Source organism: Leuciscus leuciscus (assembly GCF_965113295.1).
Source record: "Leuciscus leuciscus genome assembly, chromosome: 12".
Taxonomy (NCBI): domain Eukaryota; kingdom Metazoa; phylum Chordata; class Actinopteri; order Cypriniformes; family Leuciscidae; genus Leuciscus; species Leuciscus leuciscus.
The window spans coordinates 10349687-10369917 of NC_138736.1; the positions used below are offsets into that span (position 1 = coordinate 10349687).

The following is a 20231-nucleotide window of genomic DNA, read 5'->3' on the forward strand; positions in this document are numbered from 1 at the left end:
GTTTACAACCGCATAGTTTTTCTTCACATAGTGATCGTTTTGACAACGTTGCCGTCTGTATGCGAAAAAATGCAAAGGAAAACCGTTTACTGTTTTAGCACATTGCTGTTGTGTAAATGTAGCCTACCCTCAGTTGGGTTTGCACTGTGTTCTTGTTCATCTGTTACCATTGTGTTTGATTTGCCCTCATGTGTTACACCTGTGTCTTGTTAATTATCTCGATCGGTCCCTAGTGTTCCCTGTGTAGCCTATACAGCCCTTTGTTTCAGCCTTTGTCAGTTCTCGTCTCAGAAGTGGTTGTTCGGTTTCATTTAATATATTTCTGAAGATAAAAAGAATAAAATAACTGTAAGCAATTAGATCCTGCTATTTTATTTACTGTTTTAATTGCAACAATTGTGTGACAATGGAATTTTATATAATTGTTTCTTGTTAGTTTTTGTCATTAATTATGTTAAAACCCTTTAGGGTTTTGTTTCACTTTATTTCACATTATGATGGTGGTGTTTTGTATGAAACTAGCATGAATTGTATTGTATTTACCTCAGATTGTGGAAAAGCTATGTGATTAATTTTAATTCATTGTGTGTCTCTTCTACCACCTACGGTTAGGGTTAGGAGTTCATAAAGTTGATGGGGCCCTGGGAAAATGAATTCTGACCTTTAAAAAATTTTTTTACTTAATTGAACTTTAAGTATATCATTTAAAACCAAGAACTTTTCCAATCTTAAAAGAACCATCGCCAAGGACCTTTATATAACCAAAAATACTAGCGGTGAGTTTTACAAGGACATTATGATATTCTCTTTGCACTGACATTATTTGATTTAGATATGGACGGTAGGAGTATTTATTGTAGAGCGTCAAGTTACAGTTTTTATGACATTCAGTTTAGGTTGGCCAGTGCTACTCCAGAAGTCACCTGTAGATGTCGCTAAAATCATTACAAAGGGACTATGTGATGTCATATTTAAAGTTAGAGTACATTTTCTTTCTCATTAAACGCATGCAATCGGATTTAAATCGTTATTTTGGTTGTTAGAACTCAGGTTAAAACATAAAGTATCATATAATTTCTTAACAAAAATACTTATTTTAATCAGAGAAGACGGGAGTTCACTGCTGTTTTAGCACCGTGACCTGTTACCGAGAATAAGGGCTAGTTTGCATATGACTGTCGTTCCCACACACTCACCCAATTACCTGGTTAGGGAATGACTGCTGTCTCTATCGATTGCGCTTTAAATTAGCGCAGTCTTCCTCCACCTGAAGTCGACGCGCGCCGCTGGGCACGACAAAACTCACCAAAGTGCCTGACTTTACTCACTCCTGTCCTGCCAGAGGAAGACACGATGGGATGCACTTCCAGCACTCAGACCACAGCTCAAGACACAACACGACCCAACACCAAACATGATGGGAGCACATCAGGTAAGATTATACAGCCCAAAAAAATCACATTTGAGCTATATTTTGTCAAATATTGTTGATTTGCAAGGTGTTTCATGATGAGAAGGAAGACTTTCTGGTATTTAGTCTATTTGATCATGCTAAAATGCGTTGTTGATCATAAAGTGAGAGGAAGATTGCAATCTTCAATTGAAATGCCACTTCAGAAGTGCTTCTACGCCACCTTTGCAGTGTAAATTTGGCATTAGTTACTTTTCGGACCCTGGGTCAACCTAACTTGAAATTGAACCCTCAACCTTTGTGTAAGGCACCCAAGATCCCTATCCAAAATGCTGACATGCAGTTTAGATCTACTTGACTCCAGCGTCTCTCATAGAGAAACTAACAGTATTCATTACATTGAAAGTCCCCATAGAGGAACCTAAGGTTAAACGCTATGCCCAGATCCTGAACCATTAGACTTTAACTGAAAGTTACAAGAAAAATTATGTTTTTATGGTTAAGGTGAAAATTTCAAATAGCAATTTGATAACTGGCTTTAAATTATTTACATTAGGAACACTGTGATGTACAGTACAGTTATTTTATAACTATCATGCATTCCATTTTTATGATCCCGTAGGCTACATTTACATCTTATATTTAGCATCTGACTTTTTTTTTTTTTTATAGTGTTTTTACCTAATCGCAAACATAACTTTGTTGTTGCATTGAGCTGCTAGAGGAACAAAATTTCACACTTCAGTACCAGAAATGTGATTATAAATGGTGAAATGCTTCAAATAAACGGTTACGGTTACTCATTAAACTCTTTCCTTTATATGTTTTACATGCCTTTTAACAAAAAAATTATGATGATTGATTGCAATCTCATGAGCATTCATCAACTGATACGTGTTAAAAACATGCTATACAAATAACAACTGCATTTGAATAGAATTTTGAATTTAGTGGTATTGAATTAAATTTGTCAAACAAATTAGGGAAATTTGTATTTTGTTTTGTTGTTGTGTTTGTTTCTTGAACCATCACAGTGTTTCTATGGTGATTTCTTGGAATTTGAGGAAAAACATTGTGGTGATCAGAGGAGGTCCTCCACACCTCAGGTGCTCCTTCATGTGTGGTGATGCATGTCACCCTGCTAATGGATTAAACAAAGTGGGTTCATCCCGGATCTGTGAAGAAGGTTTCATGTAAATGTTGTGTACTTAAGATCACAGATGGCTTATGTCATAAACCTTTGCTAGTTTGCCTGTTTTAATACATCCATTTTCTTCAGCACCTGTTGTTACATTAGTTTTCATTATTTAACCAGGATGTCAATGTGTTTCTTTCATTTTCATTGAATTATTAACAGTTGCAGCTTCAATAATAGACTATACCAAGCTTTAGTTTGGGGATAACTGTTGAATTTAAAGTAGGCTTATAAAGAGTTGTCTTGTACCTTATCGACACTTGATACACAGAGGATGAGATGAGAGAAATTACATAACACATAATTTTTCATATTTCTGTTAATGAAATGTGAATTCTGTGGAAATTATTTAAATATAGTAAAATGTGCAGCTGAGTATACTGAACTCAGATTGGAAGATGAAAGAGTTATTATTTCAAAATAAATTTAAATTGAGGTGTGTAATTTATTTAAAATATTGAAATTGAGATGTGTGATGGGGGTTTTCGGCAACCTGTCTGAAAACAATTATTTTTGTAATTCTGGTCGGTGACACTAAAATGCAATTAAATAAGGAATGTGAATGGACACGTGAATGACGGCTGTTTGAATCGGTGGACATTTGTGGAGTTTTCAATGGAATTTTGTGCTCACAGATTCTATGCAGGCCTAGTTGTTACCCCATTTAATATGCCTAGACATACTGTATGTGATCGATAATATGAGGGAAATAATAGTGAAAAAACACTTCTGTTTTTTCTTTTTAAACCACTTATATATTTTTTAAAACCACTATTAATATTATTTTAGATTTTTTCAAATGAAAAATCAGTTGGTATACTATTATGGCTTTTGTTAATATTTTGAATTAGATGTTTTATATTTTGCTTTTATTTTAACTTTAAAGTTTTAGGAATTTTTCGTTTTTTATGTCTATGTAGTTTTTATAAAGTTGTAAGTTTTATTTAGTTTTAGTTATTTGAGTACTTCAAATTAAACTAAAAGAAAATTACAAATGTTGCCTTGGCAATAGGGTTGGGTATTGTTTGAATTTTAATGATTCCAATTCCAATTCTGCTTATCGATTCCAAATCTTATGGATTCCCAGTTTCGATTCGAATATGGTAAAAAAAGAAAGAAAAATAAGTCAAATATTTAGATATCAAACATATTTATTCTGTCTTTTTGGAAAACATTCTGTTGTAGCTGAATACCATGAAAAAAAATCAGCAGCCTGAAGATAACTAACTAATAAACTACACTAACTAATTAACATTTATAAGGACACGTGTACAGTCAGTAATACAATAAGAGCAAATTAGAAATAGCACAAATAAATACAACTAAGTTCAGAAATAAAAATCTTTTTATAAATATGATTAGGATTAATCCTTATTAAAGTTACAAAAGTTATTCAGTCAAGATCAGTGAGTGATTTTCTTTTTCTTTTGCTCTTTGATTATCAACAATGGCACTGATAGCAGCAGGTCTATTAGGCTGCTGTCACTTTAAGACCAAATGCATGGATCAAATATACTGTTACACATGCGGTTTCTTTCTCAACTGTTTATGTTCACTTAAAACATAACCGACTGTGTTTATGAGGATATTTTGACTTAATTGTGTGTATTTGTCCATTCAAGCGCAAGGCGACTCAAAAGAGAACTCAATTCAGTATTCGTGCACTATTTGAGAGGCAGCTTTCTGTGCGTGCGCTCTGGATGTTCCCAGCACAGAAAACAGCATGTGAGTACCAATTACCAAATTGTTCTTTTTGCATCTTCTTGCGCTTGAATGGTTTAAAACAAAATTAAAATGCGCTCACAGGATTCGATAAGCAGAATCGAAATAACAAGTATCCGATTCCTGACCTTAAGTATCCGATTCCAGAATTGGAATTGATTTTCGATTCCCAAACCTACTCGGGCAACTAGATGAATTAAAACAAGTTAAGGTCTTTCATTTTATTCTTCAGTTAATGTTTATTTTATTTCAAGTAATTTTTTATTATGCTTTTAAACTTGGTTAAAATATTTTTCTTGATCTCTAAGGGACAAGTAATGAAAATGGCGGTCCTGCAGCAGACAGTGAGACAATTCCAGACCTAACCCTTGCCGAGGAATCTCCACAGACATCCAGTGCAGCTCCTGTTCACTCAGAGGAAATCCAGAGCTCTACAGCTGCAGTAGCTCACAGTGAACTAGAAGCAGCTGCTGCTGAGCTGATGTCTGAACCTGCTGAATCCAACCCCTCCATGACAGCTGAAAATACTGAAGAACCAGCACCAGGTGGTACGTTTCAAATTTTTAGACAATAAGACTAAAGTCACTTTCCTGCCATTTTCAGTGAGTGAAGTGTCCTAAAAAAACTGGTCCTTAAACTAATTCTTCTCAAGATCAAGATACATTATACCTCGTGTTCTGTGCTTGTGTATGCAAATGGTTTTGCTAGTTACTAGGGACGTATCTCTAGATGCAAAACACCTTGCACATTCTCTTTTAGTAATGAAGACCTTCCTGAAATAACTTTGTACAATTTAAAAAATATAAAGCAACAATTTTACACATTCATACTTAACTTTACACTTCAAGTGAAAGGTGATGGCAGTGGTTTAAATTGGTAATAGTGTGTTTGTTAAGCTCTAGTTACCTGACAAGTGTCCTACTAACTGTTCCATGATCAAGGAGTACAACTCTGCCCTGCTTAGTTTCACATTCCAGCCCTGGTTACCGAACTGAGGGTTTCTATTATACAAATATTATTTCATCTGCTGGTCTAATAAAGGATAGGAGAACTAAACCTTGAGAAAGAAAAGATAGGATTTTGACAACTAAAGCCAGGTTTCAGTTTGACTGACAGGTTTAATTTGGTGAATATGTGAATATGCAATAAATCAGTGGGTTTCAAACTTTTTATGAGCAACCCTTTTTTCTTTTTTAAATTGACGCGACCCATATAGTAGCATATATACAACCATTTACATGCAATTAAGTCAAGCCTTACAAATATATATATATATAGACTGGTTCTGAAAACTGATAAATGCTGCCTTCGAAGGACGCATTGCAAGGTCGGAAGGCATCAAGGCACGTCTGAATGCAGTGTTAGTTTCACTTCCAGTCTCCTGAGATACCTTCATTTGATCGGTTTTTGAAGGCAGCATAGATCTATCCTTTGCTGCCTTTGATAACCCACAATCCTGTGCTTTCCATTCTGTGTCAGTTAAGCGCGAAAATTAAAGACGGTGTCTAAAAGTTGCGGCTGGTGGTCAGTTTGTGTGTAAATGTACATTTTTGATAAACGTTTTCCACTTATGATGTCATTAGTGAGAAATTACTATTGTAGTCATTAAAATATTCACTTAGTTTTCACCAAAGCTTGCTCTATTTTGCTGTAGATCATTAAACCGTTACGCTGCCTCAGAAGTCTGTCCGAAATCAGTTTCGTGACATTTACATTTATTCATTTAGCTGACGCTTTTTATCCAAAGCGACTTACAATTGCTAATTATGTCAGAGGTCGCACGCCTCTGGAGCAACTAGGGGTTAAGTGTCTTGCTCAGGGACACATTGCTCCTTGCTCGTGAGGAACCTTTGTGCCCAGACGCTGCCTGTAAAGTTATTGCCTGATAGGGCAGCGAGGCAACAAGTCACTGCCTAAGTTTTCGGACGCAATCATATAGTGATGTGAAACAGGGTGAGGCCGAGAGCTGCGGGAGCGGAGCGAGGCCGGTGAAGCGAATGCTAATTAGCGACACCTGCGCCCCACGCCGGTCTCGAGTCCCACGGAGGAGCTCCGGAAGTAGAGATGCACTGATTAAAATTTTCTTTGCCTATTCCGATTTCCGATTATTATTTTTTTTGTGTGTGTAAGTGACCTGCCGATTCCGATTTTCTTTCTAAGAACTATAATTAACAGCATATACAAACAAAAATCTACTTTTCTTCAATGCAAAATGTTATGCAAAATGACATAATTTTGTGTGTATTTGACCGTTTAGCGCAGTAAGCCACTCATTTTGGTACTTGCGACTCACAAACTGTTTGAGAGGCGGCTTTATGTGCACGTCACTTATATAGATCGGTGGTGTGCGCGCTTTTGGTGTGAGTGCGAAACCTGCGGGAATTAGTAAAATGATGTGCAATATAAGCACTATTTAACCGGAGCGAATGAGACGAGTGAGTGGTCGGAGAGATGAGAGCGAGAACGCGCAGCTGACATTATTGCCTGTGCCACTGGCAACAAAACGGAGCGGCTTGGAATCGGAAAGACATGAGACTGACCGGACGATTACCGGTCTGGGCCGAGCATGTGGAAAATCGTCTGATTCTGGTCCCTGGCCGGTCAATAGGCGCATCTCTTTCCGGAAGGATAAAAGAAGGAGTGACGACAATGAAAGGCGGGACCAGGCCTCATGTGAGTTTTTAAGCCTAAATCAATTAATTAATTAGATAAATCTATATTTCCACAGAAAACACAACTGAGGACCAGGCAGATTCCTCCCCACCAAAGGAAGCACCTGGTAAGTAGGGTAATATATATATATATATATATTGCACAGGATTTCAAATCTGAGACTTAAAGAATGGCTCGCCAAGATGATTTAGGAAAATGAATACATCCTGGCGACCCATTTTTTAAGTCTCAGGGGTTTGAAAACCTGTGCAATAAATAATTGAATAAAAAATGTATGCATTCTTTTCATCTTTAACCATTGTTATTTTGACCAAATCCTAATGGTGGTGAGGGCCACAACATGCCTCATTATCTGAATTTCAAATGTGAATGATAATTTATCCACCGATGCAAATATCTTGGCTGCAATGTGGAAAAATGTTGACATTGACATCATTCATAATGACTAACCACAGAACAGAATACATACCAGAATGCAGCAACAAATAATACAAAATTGTTTAAAACTAGTTTTAGTAAGTCCAACATGAGAAACCAGAGAAGATAAACACACAGGACAAGTCCTGAAAAGAAACAATCGCCGAATGGTCTCAGAAGACTGCTAAATTTATAACATGTATAACAATTTCAGTTTATTTTTATATTATTTTATCATGTGAGTTTTTAAGCCTAAATCAATGAATTAATTAGATAAATCTATATTTCCACAGAAAACACAACTGAGGACCAGGCAGATTCCTCCCCACCAGAGGAAGCACCTGGTAAGTAGGGTAATATAATTCAATACAGATCTAAAAATGTCAGTATCTCTTGAGGATAAATGTCTCATCTGATTGATTTCCCTTACCACTTCATCTCTTTCAGCCTCTGGTGAAGATAGTTAAGTGTGCAACAATTGACACAGTTACTACAGAATCCAGATTCAACCACAATAAAATCAGGATTTCACATGAATGGTTTAAGAATACAATAGAACATTAGTTTATTTATTATTATTGGTTGTTCGTTGCCAAGAAATAGACCAACTGGTCTTCAAAGACTCTGTGCCTGTCTTTATATTCACAGAATAGGAACACAAAGTAAATAATAATTGCTGGCGTTAGTTAGAGATTTCAATATGTCATTAATATTTTATATTGGTGCCTCTTCTTAGTGGCTTTACCCCTGGATAAAGATGCGAAAAAGCCAAATAAAATCTGAAAATTGTGAAAGTAAATGTGATATAATTATATTATGCAATATTTTAATCAACTAAACTGTTACAGTGATCAGAAAAATCCATGCATGTTATATACATTTACAGTGACAATGGAAAAAAATATTTGAAAAATAGGCCTTTATTTGTTTTATTTATTACATGCAAATGTTTTCCTGCTACAAACACGACAGATTGAACTGAACTTTGCAAATGGAGGAAATGTAGTTTTTGTGGTGTGATAATGACAGATTTGTAGGAGTTTAAAAATAAAGTTTAACTTGAACTGGGTTTTGAATGGTTGCTATTATAGATTAAGTGAATTTAATGATGAAAGATCAATAGTGAATTCACAAAGTAATAGTAAAATTTCAATATCATGAGAATATTAGCAAGAAGGCAACAGAAGATATTGCCCGTGAAAAGGAATGATTTTATTGGTGATTTCCTTTGTATTTTGTAATCTTGGATCCAGTCTCCATAAAACTATATTTACAATTTGTGATGCATGCTGGGGTCATATAGTCAGGAGGCGTCTGTGATGGGTCCCAACACAGCGACTGCCTCAATCTCAACAAGCCCCCCCTGTAAAACAAAGTGAAATTAAAATGAGATATGAATACAAATAATATATTTTATTGCAATATTTTTATCTTAATAGATTACAATCATATATAATCAACTAGATTTGTACATTTTCAGAAGAAAATTTGAGTGGTGGCCATGCAAAAGTCACTGAAACGATGCAAGGGTGGTTGCCAGGGTGTTGCTATGTGGCTGCTTACTGGCTCAAGTAAAAAGAGTTCACCTTAAGTCTTAATGCTATTCTGGTTTCTACCATAATATATGTCGCAGGTCCCTCCTTCAATGCAAGTTTCATGGGATTTTCTCCCTTTTTATCCTAAGTTGATCACTTAAAAAAGGAATAGTGGACCTCTCCTCTAGAAGTCATATGATTTGAGGTATCATTCATATCCATAGCTCAAACAGTGATGGATGGGTTACATGCCAAAATATAATATTTACAACTACTGTTCAAAAGTTTGGAGAACTTACTAACCAGCGCTTAATACTTACTCTGGGCAGCGCGGCTACTTGATAGGCAGCTCTAGCTGGGAAATGGCTCTTGAAAACTAAGAGAAATGAAAAAAGAAAGTCAGACTATGGGAAACTCTAGGTTCTTTACTGATGACAAAGGTGAACAAAACCACCAGTAAGGTTAAATTTGACACCTTGTGTCTATAAGCTATATCCTATCTATAAGCACCTTCATCTTACATGGTTGACTACTGCAGTTCTTGTGACATGAAAAATGTAAAATTCTAAATGTAAAAGAACAGCAGAGTTCACACCACAACTACAACAATAATGGCACAGAAAAAAGAGAACACTAGAATCACTTTCAGTGATTTTTTTTTTCTTCCCCCAGCTGACCAATGGCAAAAAGATTCACAGCCAATCAGAATCCATCCTGCTTTAAAGAGCTCACGCATTTAAAGTGGCAGACGACAAAACTGGAGCATGCGCTTATAATAAACAGAACGATATCGTCCGCTGGTGTGGATGCTAATCATAGTTATCATTCTAGGTGTGAACAGGCCTTTATCCCTGTGTTTATATGTATTATTAATTGCATCATAAGTTACATGAATCTGAGTATTTGTTCACGCTGTAGGTTTGCATGTCACATCATGGAAAGTTCTGTGAGGTAGGAGGCAGGGATGATGGGTTGTCCTCGTAGAGAGGAGGCTTTCGTTTCACAGAATTGCACTGTATCTCTTTACACGCAGACAGGATAGGATTACCCATCAGCATTGTATTAAAGAGGAAATACCCAGGGCTGCACAGACACATCATTGTGTAACATCTGAATAATCAATAACTTGCTTAATCCATACCGCCAGAAAGCAGGATGGGAAGTGAAGGTTTTTTAGGGAAGGTATGTTGACAAAAGTCATGCTTGGTTTTAATTTCACAACACATGACACCCAGAGTATCTGCAGGTTTCAGGTATCAACACTTCCAATATAATGCTTTTTAATGCCATTTTCAAGACCTTTACAAAACTATTTTAAGACCTGCACATCATTTCCATCGGCTTCAATGCGAACAAACAAAATCACCCTCTCAAAAGAGATATACAGTACAAATGAACAATGGACATTTCTGTTCATTACGTTTTTTAAAGAAGAATTCAAAAGAAAATCTATTATGTAATATAAATATTGGACTGAAAATATATAATAATAATAATACAAATACATTTTTATGGGGATACAAATAGTAATATATGAGGAGTATCATTCTTCTTTTTTAATTAAGTTTTATGCATTAGACTGACTTTATGATTCCAAAAAACAAAGAGTGATAATGAAACCGAAGTCTTTACTGCTGTGTCAGTTTGGTGGTTGCAGATTTCAGACCTTTCAATAGTGGATTTAAGACATTTTAATGCTGATTAAGGCCTTATTCAGGGTTTTTGCAGGTTTTATCAGGTCAATTTAAGACTATTTTAAGACCAAGTAAATACAATTTCAGGAGTAAATTAGTGGGAAAACAATGTCAATATGTTCTCTAAATGTAAATGTTTAGGGAGAAACACAATGAGTTGTATTAGCAACACTTCAGAAGTTTGACAATACAACTTACAACAGATAACCATTACTTTTTTATTTTAATTGAATCGCTTCAGAAGGCCTTTATTAAAGGTATAGCGGAGGATGTTTTACTTCCTGGTGGGTAGTCTAAACTATTGGTCCTCCTAATTGTCAATCATTCTGGTGAATCAATCAAACTTTTCAAAAAGTGGAGAGGGCGGGTCTTATCTAAAATTTGGAAAGATCCTCCGCTATACCTTTAACCCCCTGGAGCCGTATGGATTGCTTTTATGATGGACAGATGCGCTTTTTGGAGCTTAAAAAAGAGGCTCTATTCACTCCCATTATAAAGCTTGGAAGAGCCAGGATATGTTTTAATATAACTCTGATTGTGTTTGGCTGAAAGAAGAAAGTCATATACACAAGGGATGGCTTGATGCTGAGTAAATTATGGGATCATTTTCATTTTTGGTGAAAAACCTAGACTTTTAAGACTTTTGTCTCTGATTTAAAACCTTTTTAAGGCCTTCAATTCTGTAAAAGACTTTTTAAGACCCGCAAAAACACGTATTTTTACATTAAGGGATTTAAGAATTTTTTTTTAAGGACACATTGATAGTCATTTTTTGCTACACTTTTAGAATTAACACATTATACATTAATATCATTCCCAAGAGGTTTTCTATAATTACTAAGACCACTAAAACTAAGGGAAACTTATGGTTGTATGTTTAGGGACTCTCTGTGAATTATGCCATTGTGACTCTCATTCATACTCACACTGCTTGTAAACATCATTGACGTTATTGAAGTCATTAATGTCTGCCAACAATACAGTGGCCTTCACAACTGCAAAAAACAGAAAAAAGCAGACTTTAAAATGCCTGAAAACTTGCATGAAAGAACTGACATGTAGGTGATGCTCGATGACGTACCATTTTCATATCCACATCCAGCAGCTTTCAGAATCTCCCCCATGTTAATGAGTGCCTAAAAAGTTGTAAGGAGAAACATGCACTAAGACCATGTGTCCCATTTTAGTTAGAATTACTACTTTGTGTAATAAAACATGTTACTTTGTGTATTAAAGTCAGCATGAAATCAAAATGGACTCTTATTTACTTAAGTTCTAATACGTGTTATTGTAAATGATTAATTTATTCCAAACTATGTTCATCTAAATGTAAAAACGATCTGCGGGTGCTGCGTTTTGTCACCTGTTTGGTCTGAGCCTGCACTCCTCCTGCCACCAACTGTCCTGATGCTACGTCCATTCCCAGTTGTCCTGAGATGTACATTGTGCGGTCCACCAAAACAGCCTGGCTGAATATAGAAGCAACATCATTTAAAATGTGAATTAACAGTGAAGGAAAAGGGATGTTTACACTCATTAATGTTGTCCTCGTCTGCCTTCTGCTGGTATAACCAGTACACTGCAGTAATAACCAATCAAGTTTACTTGCCTTGTTAAGGTAGATCTTATTTTAACAGTTTTATATTTATTATTAATTATAAACTGGATACTGGATATTATATAGATAGATAAGATATCACACTGTAGTATTGTAGAACACCAAGATCACATATAAGTTCAACTTGAGATCACAGTCCAAGTTAATGTGTGTCTAATACAAGACTAGAAAGTTATATAACAGAGTTAATGCTGGTTCTTTTTTACATAAGTGTGGTTTGCACAACTGCAAGGAAACTGAAGATCGTTGGTCACCGCACACATCAAATCTCTTGATTGATGCTGGTTTGAATGATGTGTCAGCTGATCATAAAGTGAAATGTATTGTCAGAAGTTTGGAATAAATACGATTTTTTTAAATGTTTTTTTAAGTCTCTTCTGCTCACCAATGCTGCATTTATTTGAGCAAAAATACAGTAAAACAAATATTATTACATTTTAAAATAACTGATTTCTATTTTAATATAATTTAAAATTGAATTTATTCATGTGCTGAATTTTCAGCATCATTACTCCAGTCTTCAGTGTCACATGATCCTTCAGAAATCATTTTAATATGCTGATTTGGTTCTCAGGAAAGATTTCTTATTATTACCAATGTTGAAAACAGTTGTGCTGCTTAATATTTTTGTGGAAACTATTCAAAAGCTTAAGGTTAATAAAAAAATATAATAAAATAATAATACTTTTACTCAGCAAGGATGGATTAAATTGAACACAAGTGACAGTGAACTTCTATTGGACTTTTTATTCATCAAAGAATCCCTTTAGTCCTGATACAAAAAAAAATTATCATGGTTTCAACAAAAAATTACTAAGCAGTTTTAAACATTGATAATGAAAAGAACCATTATTAATAATTTAGCACCAAATCAGCATATTAGAATGATTTCTGTGATCATGCGTTTATAATATATATTTACAATATATTGTAAAATGTGCCAGAAATCCCAAACTCTTAAGCAAAATACCAGGTTGACCTCTGGTCTGGTCAAGTCAATGAATGACAACTCCTCTTACTGTCTATTGGTCGAAACGCAAACACCCCCGTTGTAATAACACCCAAGTTATATGCAAAATATTTTTTATAAAAAAAATCTGAAAACCTGTCCATTTTTTTATTTGCAAATACTGAATTAAAGTTACAACAATGTTGTGCTACAGAGAAACTTTTTTATATTGGGGCTTAAAGCCCCCGTGTTAAAAATGATAAAACAGTTGTAGTATGGAGCCCTTCCAAAATCATATTATAATGCATGCATAATACAATCCCAATTATACAATTTAAAAAAGTTTGGAATCTAAATGTGTTCTAACATTAAAGTTGGTTGACAATAATCTTACCTGTATATGCCCTGTCTAACAGGGGCTTTAGCTGTATATGGGATTTTTCTTTGAACAGAAGACATCTCGTCTAAACAGCATATGAAAATTCGCACAAAAATCTAAAGCACAAAGTTGCTGAGTGCGCCGTCTAAAGACACGCCCCGAACAAATATTGCACTGCAACTTATGTCAGGCCTTGTGTTGCACTAGTCTCTAGACAGACTGTTAATGCATAACTGTCGGTGCTTTAGGTAAAACTTTTTTTGCATTCTATGGGTAAAACACAGGTAAAACACACTTATCCATATGCTAGAGCATGTCACGTGTGCGTTTATTATTGAGGAACATAACCATCTGACTGCTCACCTGTAAGGCCCGATCGCGGCAGGAGCTGCTGCAGTGTGAATGATCTTCCTAATAACCGCAGACATATCTGAACACTGAGAGACCACAAGATCACAAGTTAACTTCCAGTTGAGCTGATGAATGAGTGTAAAAGCAAGCAGGTTTGTAGAGAATCACTTCCAGTAGGCGTCAGCGATTCCTACCGTAACAACCCACATATAGAGGCTTTAGTTTAGATGCATACCTATTCACTTACATTTCGGAACTATAATTATTCTATTCTATAATTGGAAGACAGAATATACACGTTAAAACAATCTGTTTCGGATATTTATGCATGGGCTAAATATAGATGTTGGCACTTGGAAGAAGTTCATGTTAAATCAGAGTCTGTGTAATAGAGTGATTACGGTAATTCGTATAACCAGTGGATAAATTCTTCTTCACGAAAGGCAGTGGAGTGGACAGTTTTAATGCCCGAATTAAATTCGCTTAATTACTTGGAATTTTTAGTGTTCATAGTTAAAATCAAAGTATAATGCTTTTTTTTTTTTTTTTTTACTTCAAACTGTTAAGTTGTTTTGAACTACTGTACAAGCAAATGTAATCATTTAATAGATAGGCTACATAGACATTTGCTTCAAAAAGAACAATTTCCGAATCTGATCAAATATGTTAAAGCTGAGAAAAAATTACAAATAGATTTACTTGACTACATTTTTTTATTGATTTTCTAGAAACAATCACAATTTTAATTTCCCTTTTGTGTCTAGGTTTCTCTGTAATTTGAATAGCTAAAATATATTGTTAAAGAAGTCCATATGTGAATTAATGACAAGTAACAGACCTTTATTCAAAAACTCTATGCAGGGTGCAAAAAAATAACATACAATATGAATAATGCAAAATAAATTAGAGTGTTCAGTAAAGACGTGCCTATGTAAATGTCAGAGTATAAAACAAACTGCTTTAACTCACAAATGCAGGAAATGTAAGGGATTGGTAACATCCCTAACTATATTTTAAAGAAAGAAAGAAAGAAAGAAAGAAAAGTATTAACTGACTATACTTCAAACCAGCTCAGATTCATAGACATTGTCAGTCCACAATCAGGGAATAAACATTGTTTGAGTCATTTAAAAACTATTCATACTTCTCTTAAAAGATTCAGCAACATTTTAGGCCATTCACATTACTGGCATTGTTACATTACTGTCCTTGAGTTGCCGTATTGCTTATGGTAGGTATGGAGAGACTCAATAGGCCTAGTAATGATGGTACCATTCCCATAGTGAGAAACACAAAATCACTGCATTGAAATCTTTGAAAATGACCAGAAGACAGAGTTCGAAGGCGAGCAACCCCTGAGATAAAGCAAGAACTTTAAAATGGGGCACAGGAAAAGTAGTTCTCACTTCCTCACACAAACATTTACCACACTTTATCAAAGAGCCAGTGGCAGTGAAGAAAACATAGTGAAGACGACACAGAAACATTCAGAAACTGAGAAAGTGACATTCAGCATAAATTAGCCATGCATATTTACAAAGCTGTGGACAGATGTTTCAAACCTTACTTTGTGCTGAAGAGGAAATTTGATGGAATGGGAAGCATAGCTGCAGTAATGGTCCCGTTTCTCTCTAAATTAATTCCAGGGAAAAGATCCCTACTGTAACATGGTCCCATATTAGCAGAATACTAACCAAAAGCTTGGTGATGCAAACTTCAAAAAGAGGGTTAACAAGCACTCTAAGGCATTGTCTGCTTTTGATTGTCTTTGGTTTAATAATCCATTCACACCTAAAAATGACTTTGCAGCAGTTCAACCAGCATTTCTTATAAATTCAGCCACAAAACGTTACATTATCACAGTTATTTTTGCCTTGGCTTCATTTACAGTATTAGGAAAGTATTAACCACAGATGTAGAGATGGCTGAAATAGTTTTTGGAAATTAGAGAAAAAGCATAAACTTCATAATATTGTGATGGTGAGACTCAATCATCTCTATTTAGGATGAACTCATAATATTTTAACATGTGACCTTTGAATTCTAAAGAACAAAAAAAATTAAAATTCTTGATTGAGTATTATACCTTGATGTTTTGTTTTATACATCCACTGGGACCTTCTTCAAATGGAGACACAGCAGGAGTTTAGAATAAGATGCATCAGTAAAAAGATTGAACACAGGAGGGAACATAAGATCTGGCCAGCCAGCTTTGAAGCTTCAGCATCTGTGAAGTCGGTTAGAAGTTCTGCTGTCTGCGTTTCTTCGCATCCATGGCGTCGAGAATGGGTTGCCTTTTAGCCGTGTAGCGCTGCCGCAGTTCTTCAATCTCTCGCTCCATCATGGGGTCCAGAGCAGTGAGACGCATCTGGAGCTCCTCAAAATCAAGGTTTTTCAGCTACACAGACAGAAAAACTAATTCAGTTCAATCAGCTTCATGCATACAAATAGAGCTGCACGATTCTGGATAAATTGAGGATCACAATTTTTTTCATTTTTGTTGAAACTAGAGACAACTAAACTAAATAACGTCGTTTACTAGAAGTTCTGACAAAATGTTAAAGGTATAGCGGAGGATCTTTCCAAATTTTAGATAAGACCCGCCCTCTCCACTTTTTGAAAAGTTTGATTGATTCACCAGAATGATTGACAACTAGGAGGACCAATAGTATAGGTTACCCACCAGGAAGTAAAACATCCTCCGCTATACCTTTAATTGTTCATTTTAACAGTCACTTGTTACCACCTACAGGTCAGGTGTTATGATGTAATGATACAATATTTAAAGCGTCAAGTTAATTTCGAAAAGTGATTTATTCTATTTTGATCGCTACTGTAAGTTTCATACCTATACGTGACAACTGCTCTCTCTGGGTCAGTGGCAACGCCAACGCAGATTTGAATGTTCTGCTGCGATCGTACTTGTCAAAGGTTTAATAGACATAGCCGTATCGTTGTCATTTAGAAATAAGATTGCAAGGGTGTCTGAACTGAGACCGCAAACTTTATCAATTAATCATGCAGCTCTAACACAAAACTAACCCATCAAAGCACTTACAAAATCAAAATCTCCATCTTGTGGCACTTTCCAATTATCAGGGAAAGCGGTCTTGGAAATTAAACACGGGTCCTGCTGGTTGTGGTTATAACCCTCTTGAGCTTTATTTGAGTCCTGCTTGTCGAAGTAGTCCATGAAGGATGGACGCTGAATTTGCTGAGATGTAGGATTTCCTATTTAGAGGATAAAACATCAGATTATACATTTCTCAAAGAGCCACAAAAATAATAGTTAAAAAATAAAGACATAAAGGCTCACTCCTCATCGAGCCGAGATCTTCCTCTTCTTCGTCATCATCGCTGTTGATGACCATGGTGCCCAGGTCAGACTCCAGCATGGTGCCATCGTGCGCGATCATGGTCTGAACGCCGTCGCTCATGGTGCCCGTGGCCCGCATGGTGCCGTCGCTCTCCGAATTCGACTTCATCATGGTGTTGGAATCTACTTCCTCCTCCTGTAGAATGCAGTCACATATGACATCAGCTAAAACACAAATGCTGAGCTAATCGTAAACTGAACAACTGATATGCAACTCACAGAGTTCTCATCATCCTCCTCCAGCTCTCTCTGCTGCTCCTGCTGTCTCTTGATCTTCATCTCCATGGCCTCTGTGATCAGCTCCCGCAGGAGGAGCACTGGTTTAGCATTGGTTATAAAGGGATGCTGCCAAACAGACAAAATACAAAGTATATTAGATGTTTATAAACACTACTTCATAAAAAAATAAATAAAGAAAAACTCAGATAGAAAAAGAATTAGTAACTTTAAGAATCATAAACAGGAATTATTAGTTGGCAATAAAAGGCTCTTCCCACACCTGCAGCAGTTGAGTGGCCGTCGCTCTCTGCTCTGGGTTCTTCACCAGACATTTCTTCACAAAATCTGTGAATTCGTCACTCCACAGCTCTGGCTTGCGGAACGTGGGTGGAGGGTTTGTGGGAATCATAAAAATAGCCTGATGACACAAAAGAACAAGAGTCACCATCCAGTTTCTTGTCAAAATTTCAAGTCAAAGACTTCTCAGTGTTCCACTCACTCTCATTGGATGAATGTCTGCATAAGGAGGCTTTCCTTCAGCCATTTCAATAGACGTGATGCCGAGAGACCAGATATCAGCCACACAGTTGTATCCGATCTCCTGGATCACCTCTGGTGCCATCCAGAAGGGTGTCCCGATAACTGTGTTCCTCTTTGCCATTGTGTCCTATTGTGGTCAGTATAAATAGACATGATTACATTAATTCATGCAACATGATACACCACCAGTTTGGACAAACTTGACCGAAAAATATATTAGAGGAACATAAATGATTATCCTTAAATGCTTTAAATGAGTTTTTTAGTCAAACATAAATAGTTGTCATTTTTTTTAAGGATGATTTGGCTTTTTTTGAATAAGCTAAAACTACTAAATCTGAATTTAAACTGAATTACATTTTTATTAAATACATTTAATGTTCATCTTTTTTATCTTAATTTCTCTGCTAATATGGGACCACGTTACAGTAGAGATATAGTTTGGTATGTAATCTTTACAGGAACTAATTTAGAGAGAAACTGGACCAATAAAGCAAATACAATAACATCAACGTACAAACAGAAACAAACAAACAAGAAAAACGCTGGTTCTTCTATATTTTCGATGACTTTACTATTCTAAAAAATAATAAATAATCAGTAATGTCCAAACCTTTAACAAATAATTGATGCAATTTTTCTACATTAAAGCAGATAGGTTTAATACTCACGGTAAGTTGTCCAGCCACTCCAAAATCAGCTAGTTTGGCATGGCCTTCTGTGTTGAGAAGAATATTCCCAGCTTTGATGTCCCTGTGGATTTTCCTCATGAAATGGAGATATTCCAGACCTTTCAAGGTGGATTTGAGGACAGTGGCGATTTCATCCTCGGTGAGCTTGTCATGAGAAAAAAACCCCAGTGTTATTAAGCATGGGATGAATCTGTATAGTGTATTTATAGTTATAATATTTTCATATTTTACCGTTTTGTTGCGCAGTCTGATGATATCAGACACCGATCCAGCGCCGCAGTACTCCATCACAATCCACAGATCTGTGTTCTTGAAATAGCTGCCATAGTACTTCACCACATAAGGACTGTTAAATACAATGATAGAGAAATTGGGAATTACTTAAGCCCAATAACAATATATTAATAAAATACTTTATTATTATTAATTCATGAGCTGCTTTACCTGTCACATTGCTGCATTATGGAGATCTCTTTGATGATTTCCTGTAGGTCTGATTCGACAGGAACCTGTTTAATGGCCACCACCTGGCCAGATTCCTTGTGAATGGCTTTAAAAACACTGCCATATGATCTGAACCAAAAATAATTCATTATGTGAATATTTCATACAAAATGTATTCAATATCACTTAAGTATAAGAGTGGTACACACCCTTCTCCAAGTTTTTCAAGGACATCAAATACTTCCTCTGGCTGCTTGGTAAGACTGTCTTCACTGAGTTTCTTCAGCTTACTGTCATGAACAAGACAATCGTACTTTATGTAATGCATTAAACGTCATGGGTTCAGACACTCGCAGTTATAATGTAACGTTAACACAAACTTAGATATAACGTTACCAATTAACATAACAACTGTAGGTCAGAATACGTTTAAGCGTTAATTTTTTAGATATAACAACAAACATCAAGATATCAACCACACAATCTATTCTAGTTCGTTCAATGATCTAAAGTTTCAGTTTGGTTGGTGAGATGAGGCCTGTAAATATTAGCTTGGTTGATAACTGGTTAGCCGAGCTGGCCATTTCACTTACTTTTTGGGCACCGAATGCTCCATATTCTCGTTATTGAAATGAATGGGTATTTTCCGACTAATTTCAAACAGTTTGTTTGTTCAAAACCTAAAGAAAACAGCAATAACGCATGTTTTGTTTGGACTTTCAGGAAGCACTGCTGCTATCTGTCTTTCCGTACCGCCGCCGCTAACAACGACGAAGTGAAGCGAGATGACGTGTGGGATTTTCCATGATAAACGGCACTTCAAAGTAAAAGTCCCGCGAACTTGATAAAATATAATACCGTAAGTATCCACTCTTTATAAAATAATAACAATAGTTCAATTTAGTTTAATTAGGGCATTTAAGGAGGTTTTATATAGTACTTGCCTTAGAAAAAACATTACTGGTGTGCATCTTGAGACAAAACAATGGCACTGACATATTTTATGATCACTGAAA

The 20231-nt window shown here is 35.8% G+C and overlaps 3 protein-coding genes across 5 annotated transcripts; 1 reads left to right on the plus strand and 2 right to left on the minus strand.

The window, feature by feature from the left end:
• The first annotated feature begins 1056 nt into the window (after nucleotides 1-1056).
• Nucleotides 1057-8482, plus strand: LOC309510640 (uncharacterized protein). 2 transcript variants are annotated; one of them, XM_082185497.1, is made up of 5 exons: nucleotides 1057-1432; nucleotides 4637-4876; nucleotides 7057-7107; nucleotides 7712-7762; nucleotides 7866-8482. In XM_082185497.1, exons 1-5 carry the CDS (start codon nucleotides 1354-1356, stop codon nucleotides 7883-7885), a joined length of 441 nt encoding a protein of 146 aa, XP_082041623.1. In that variant the 5' UTR covers nucleotides 1057-1353; the 3' UTR covers nucleotides 7886-8482. The 2 variants fall into 2 exon arrangements, with proteins under 2 accessions (XP_082041623.1, XP_082041624.1); XM_082185498.1 differs by lacking the exon at nucleotides 7057-7107 and having other exon boundaries at nucleotides 1062-1432.
• Nucleotides 8323-14120, minus strand: rida (reactive intermediate imine deaminase A). 2 transcript variants are annotated; one of them, XM_082185501.1, is made up of 6 exons: nucleotides 13957-14120; nucleotides 12011-12116; nucleotides 11729-11783; nucleotides 11574-11642; nucleotides 9274-9329; nucleotides 8323-8781 (listed from the first exon to the last, which is right to left on the minus strand). In XM_082185501.1, the coding sequence occupies exons 1-6, from the start codon at nucleotides 14019-14021 to the stop codon at nucleotides 8722-8724; spliced, it is 411 nt and encodes a 136-aa protein (XP_082041627.1). In that variant the 5' UTR covers nucleotides 14022-14120; the 3' UTR covers nucleotides 8323-8721. The 2 variants fall into 2 exon arrangements, with proteins under 2 accessions (XP_082041627.1, XP_082041628.1); XM_082185502.1 differs by lacking the exon at nucleotides 13957-14120 and adding an exon at nucleotides 13609-13768.
• A 647-nt stretch (nucleotides 14121-14767) lies between these two features.
• Nucleotides 14768-19997, minus strand: stk3 (serine/threonine kinase 3). Its single transcript, XM_082185496.1, has 11 exons — nucleotides 19809-19997; nucleotides 19425-19505; nucleotides 19216-19344; nucleotides 19003-19117; nucleotides 18751-18915; nucleotides 18039-18206; nucleotides 17820-17957; nucleotides 17540-17665; nucleotides 17261-17456; nucleotides 17003-17175; nucleotides 14768-16342 (listed from the first exon to the last, which is right to left on the minus strand). The coding sequence occupies exons 1-11, from the start codon at nucleotides 19829-19831 to the stop codon at nucleotides 16184-16186; spliced, it is 1473 nt and encodes a 490-aa protein (XP_082041622.1). The 5' UTR covers nucleotides 19832-19997; the 3' UTR covers nucleotides 14768-16183.
• Nucleotides 19998-20231: the final 234 nt, after the last annotated feature.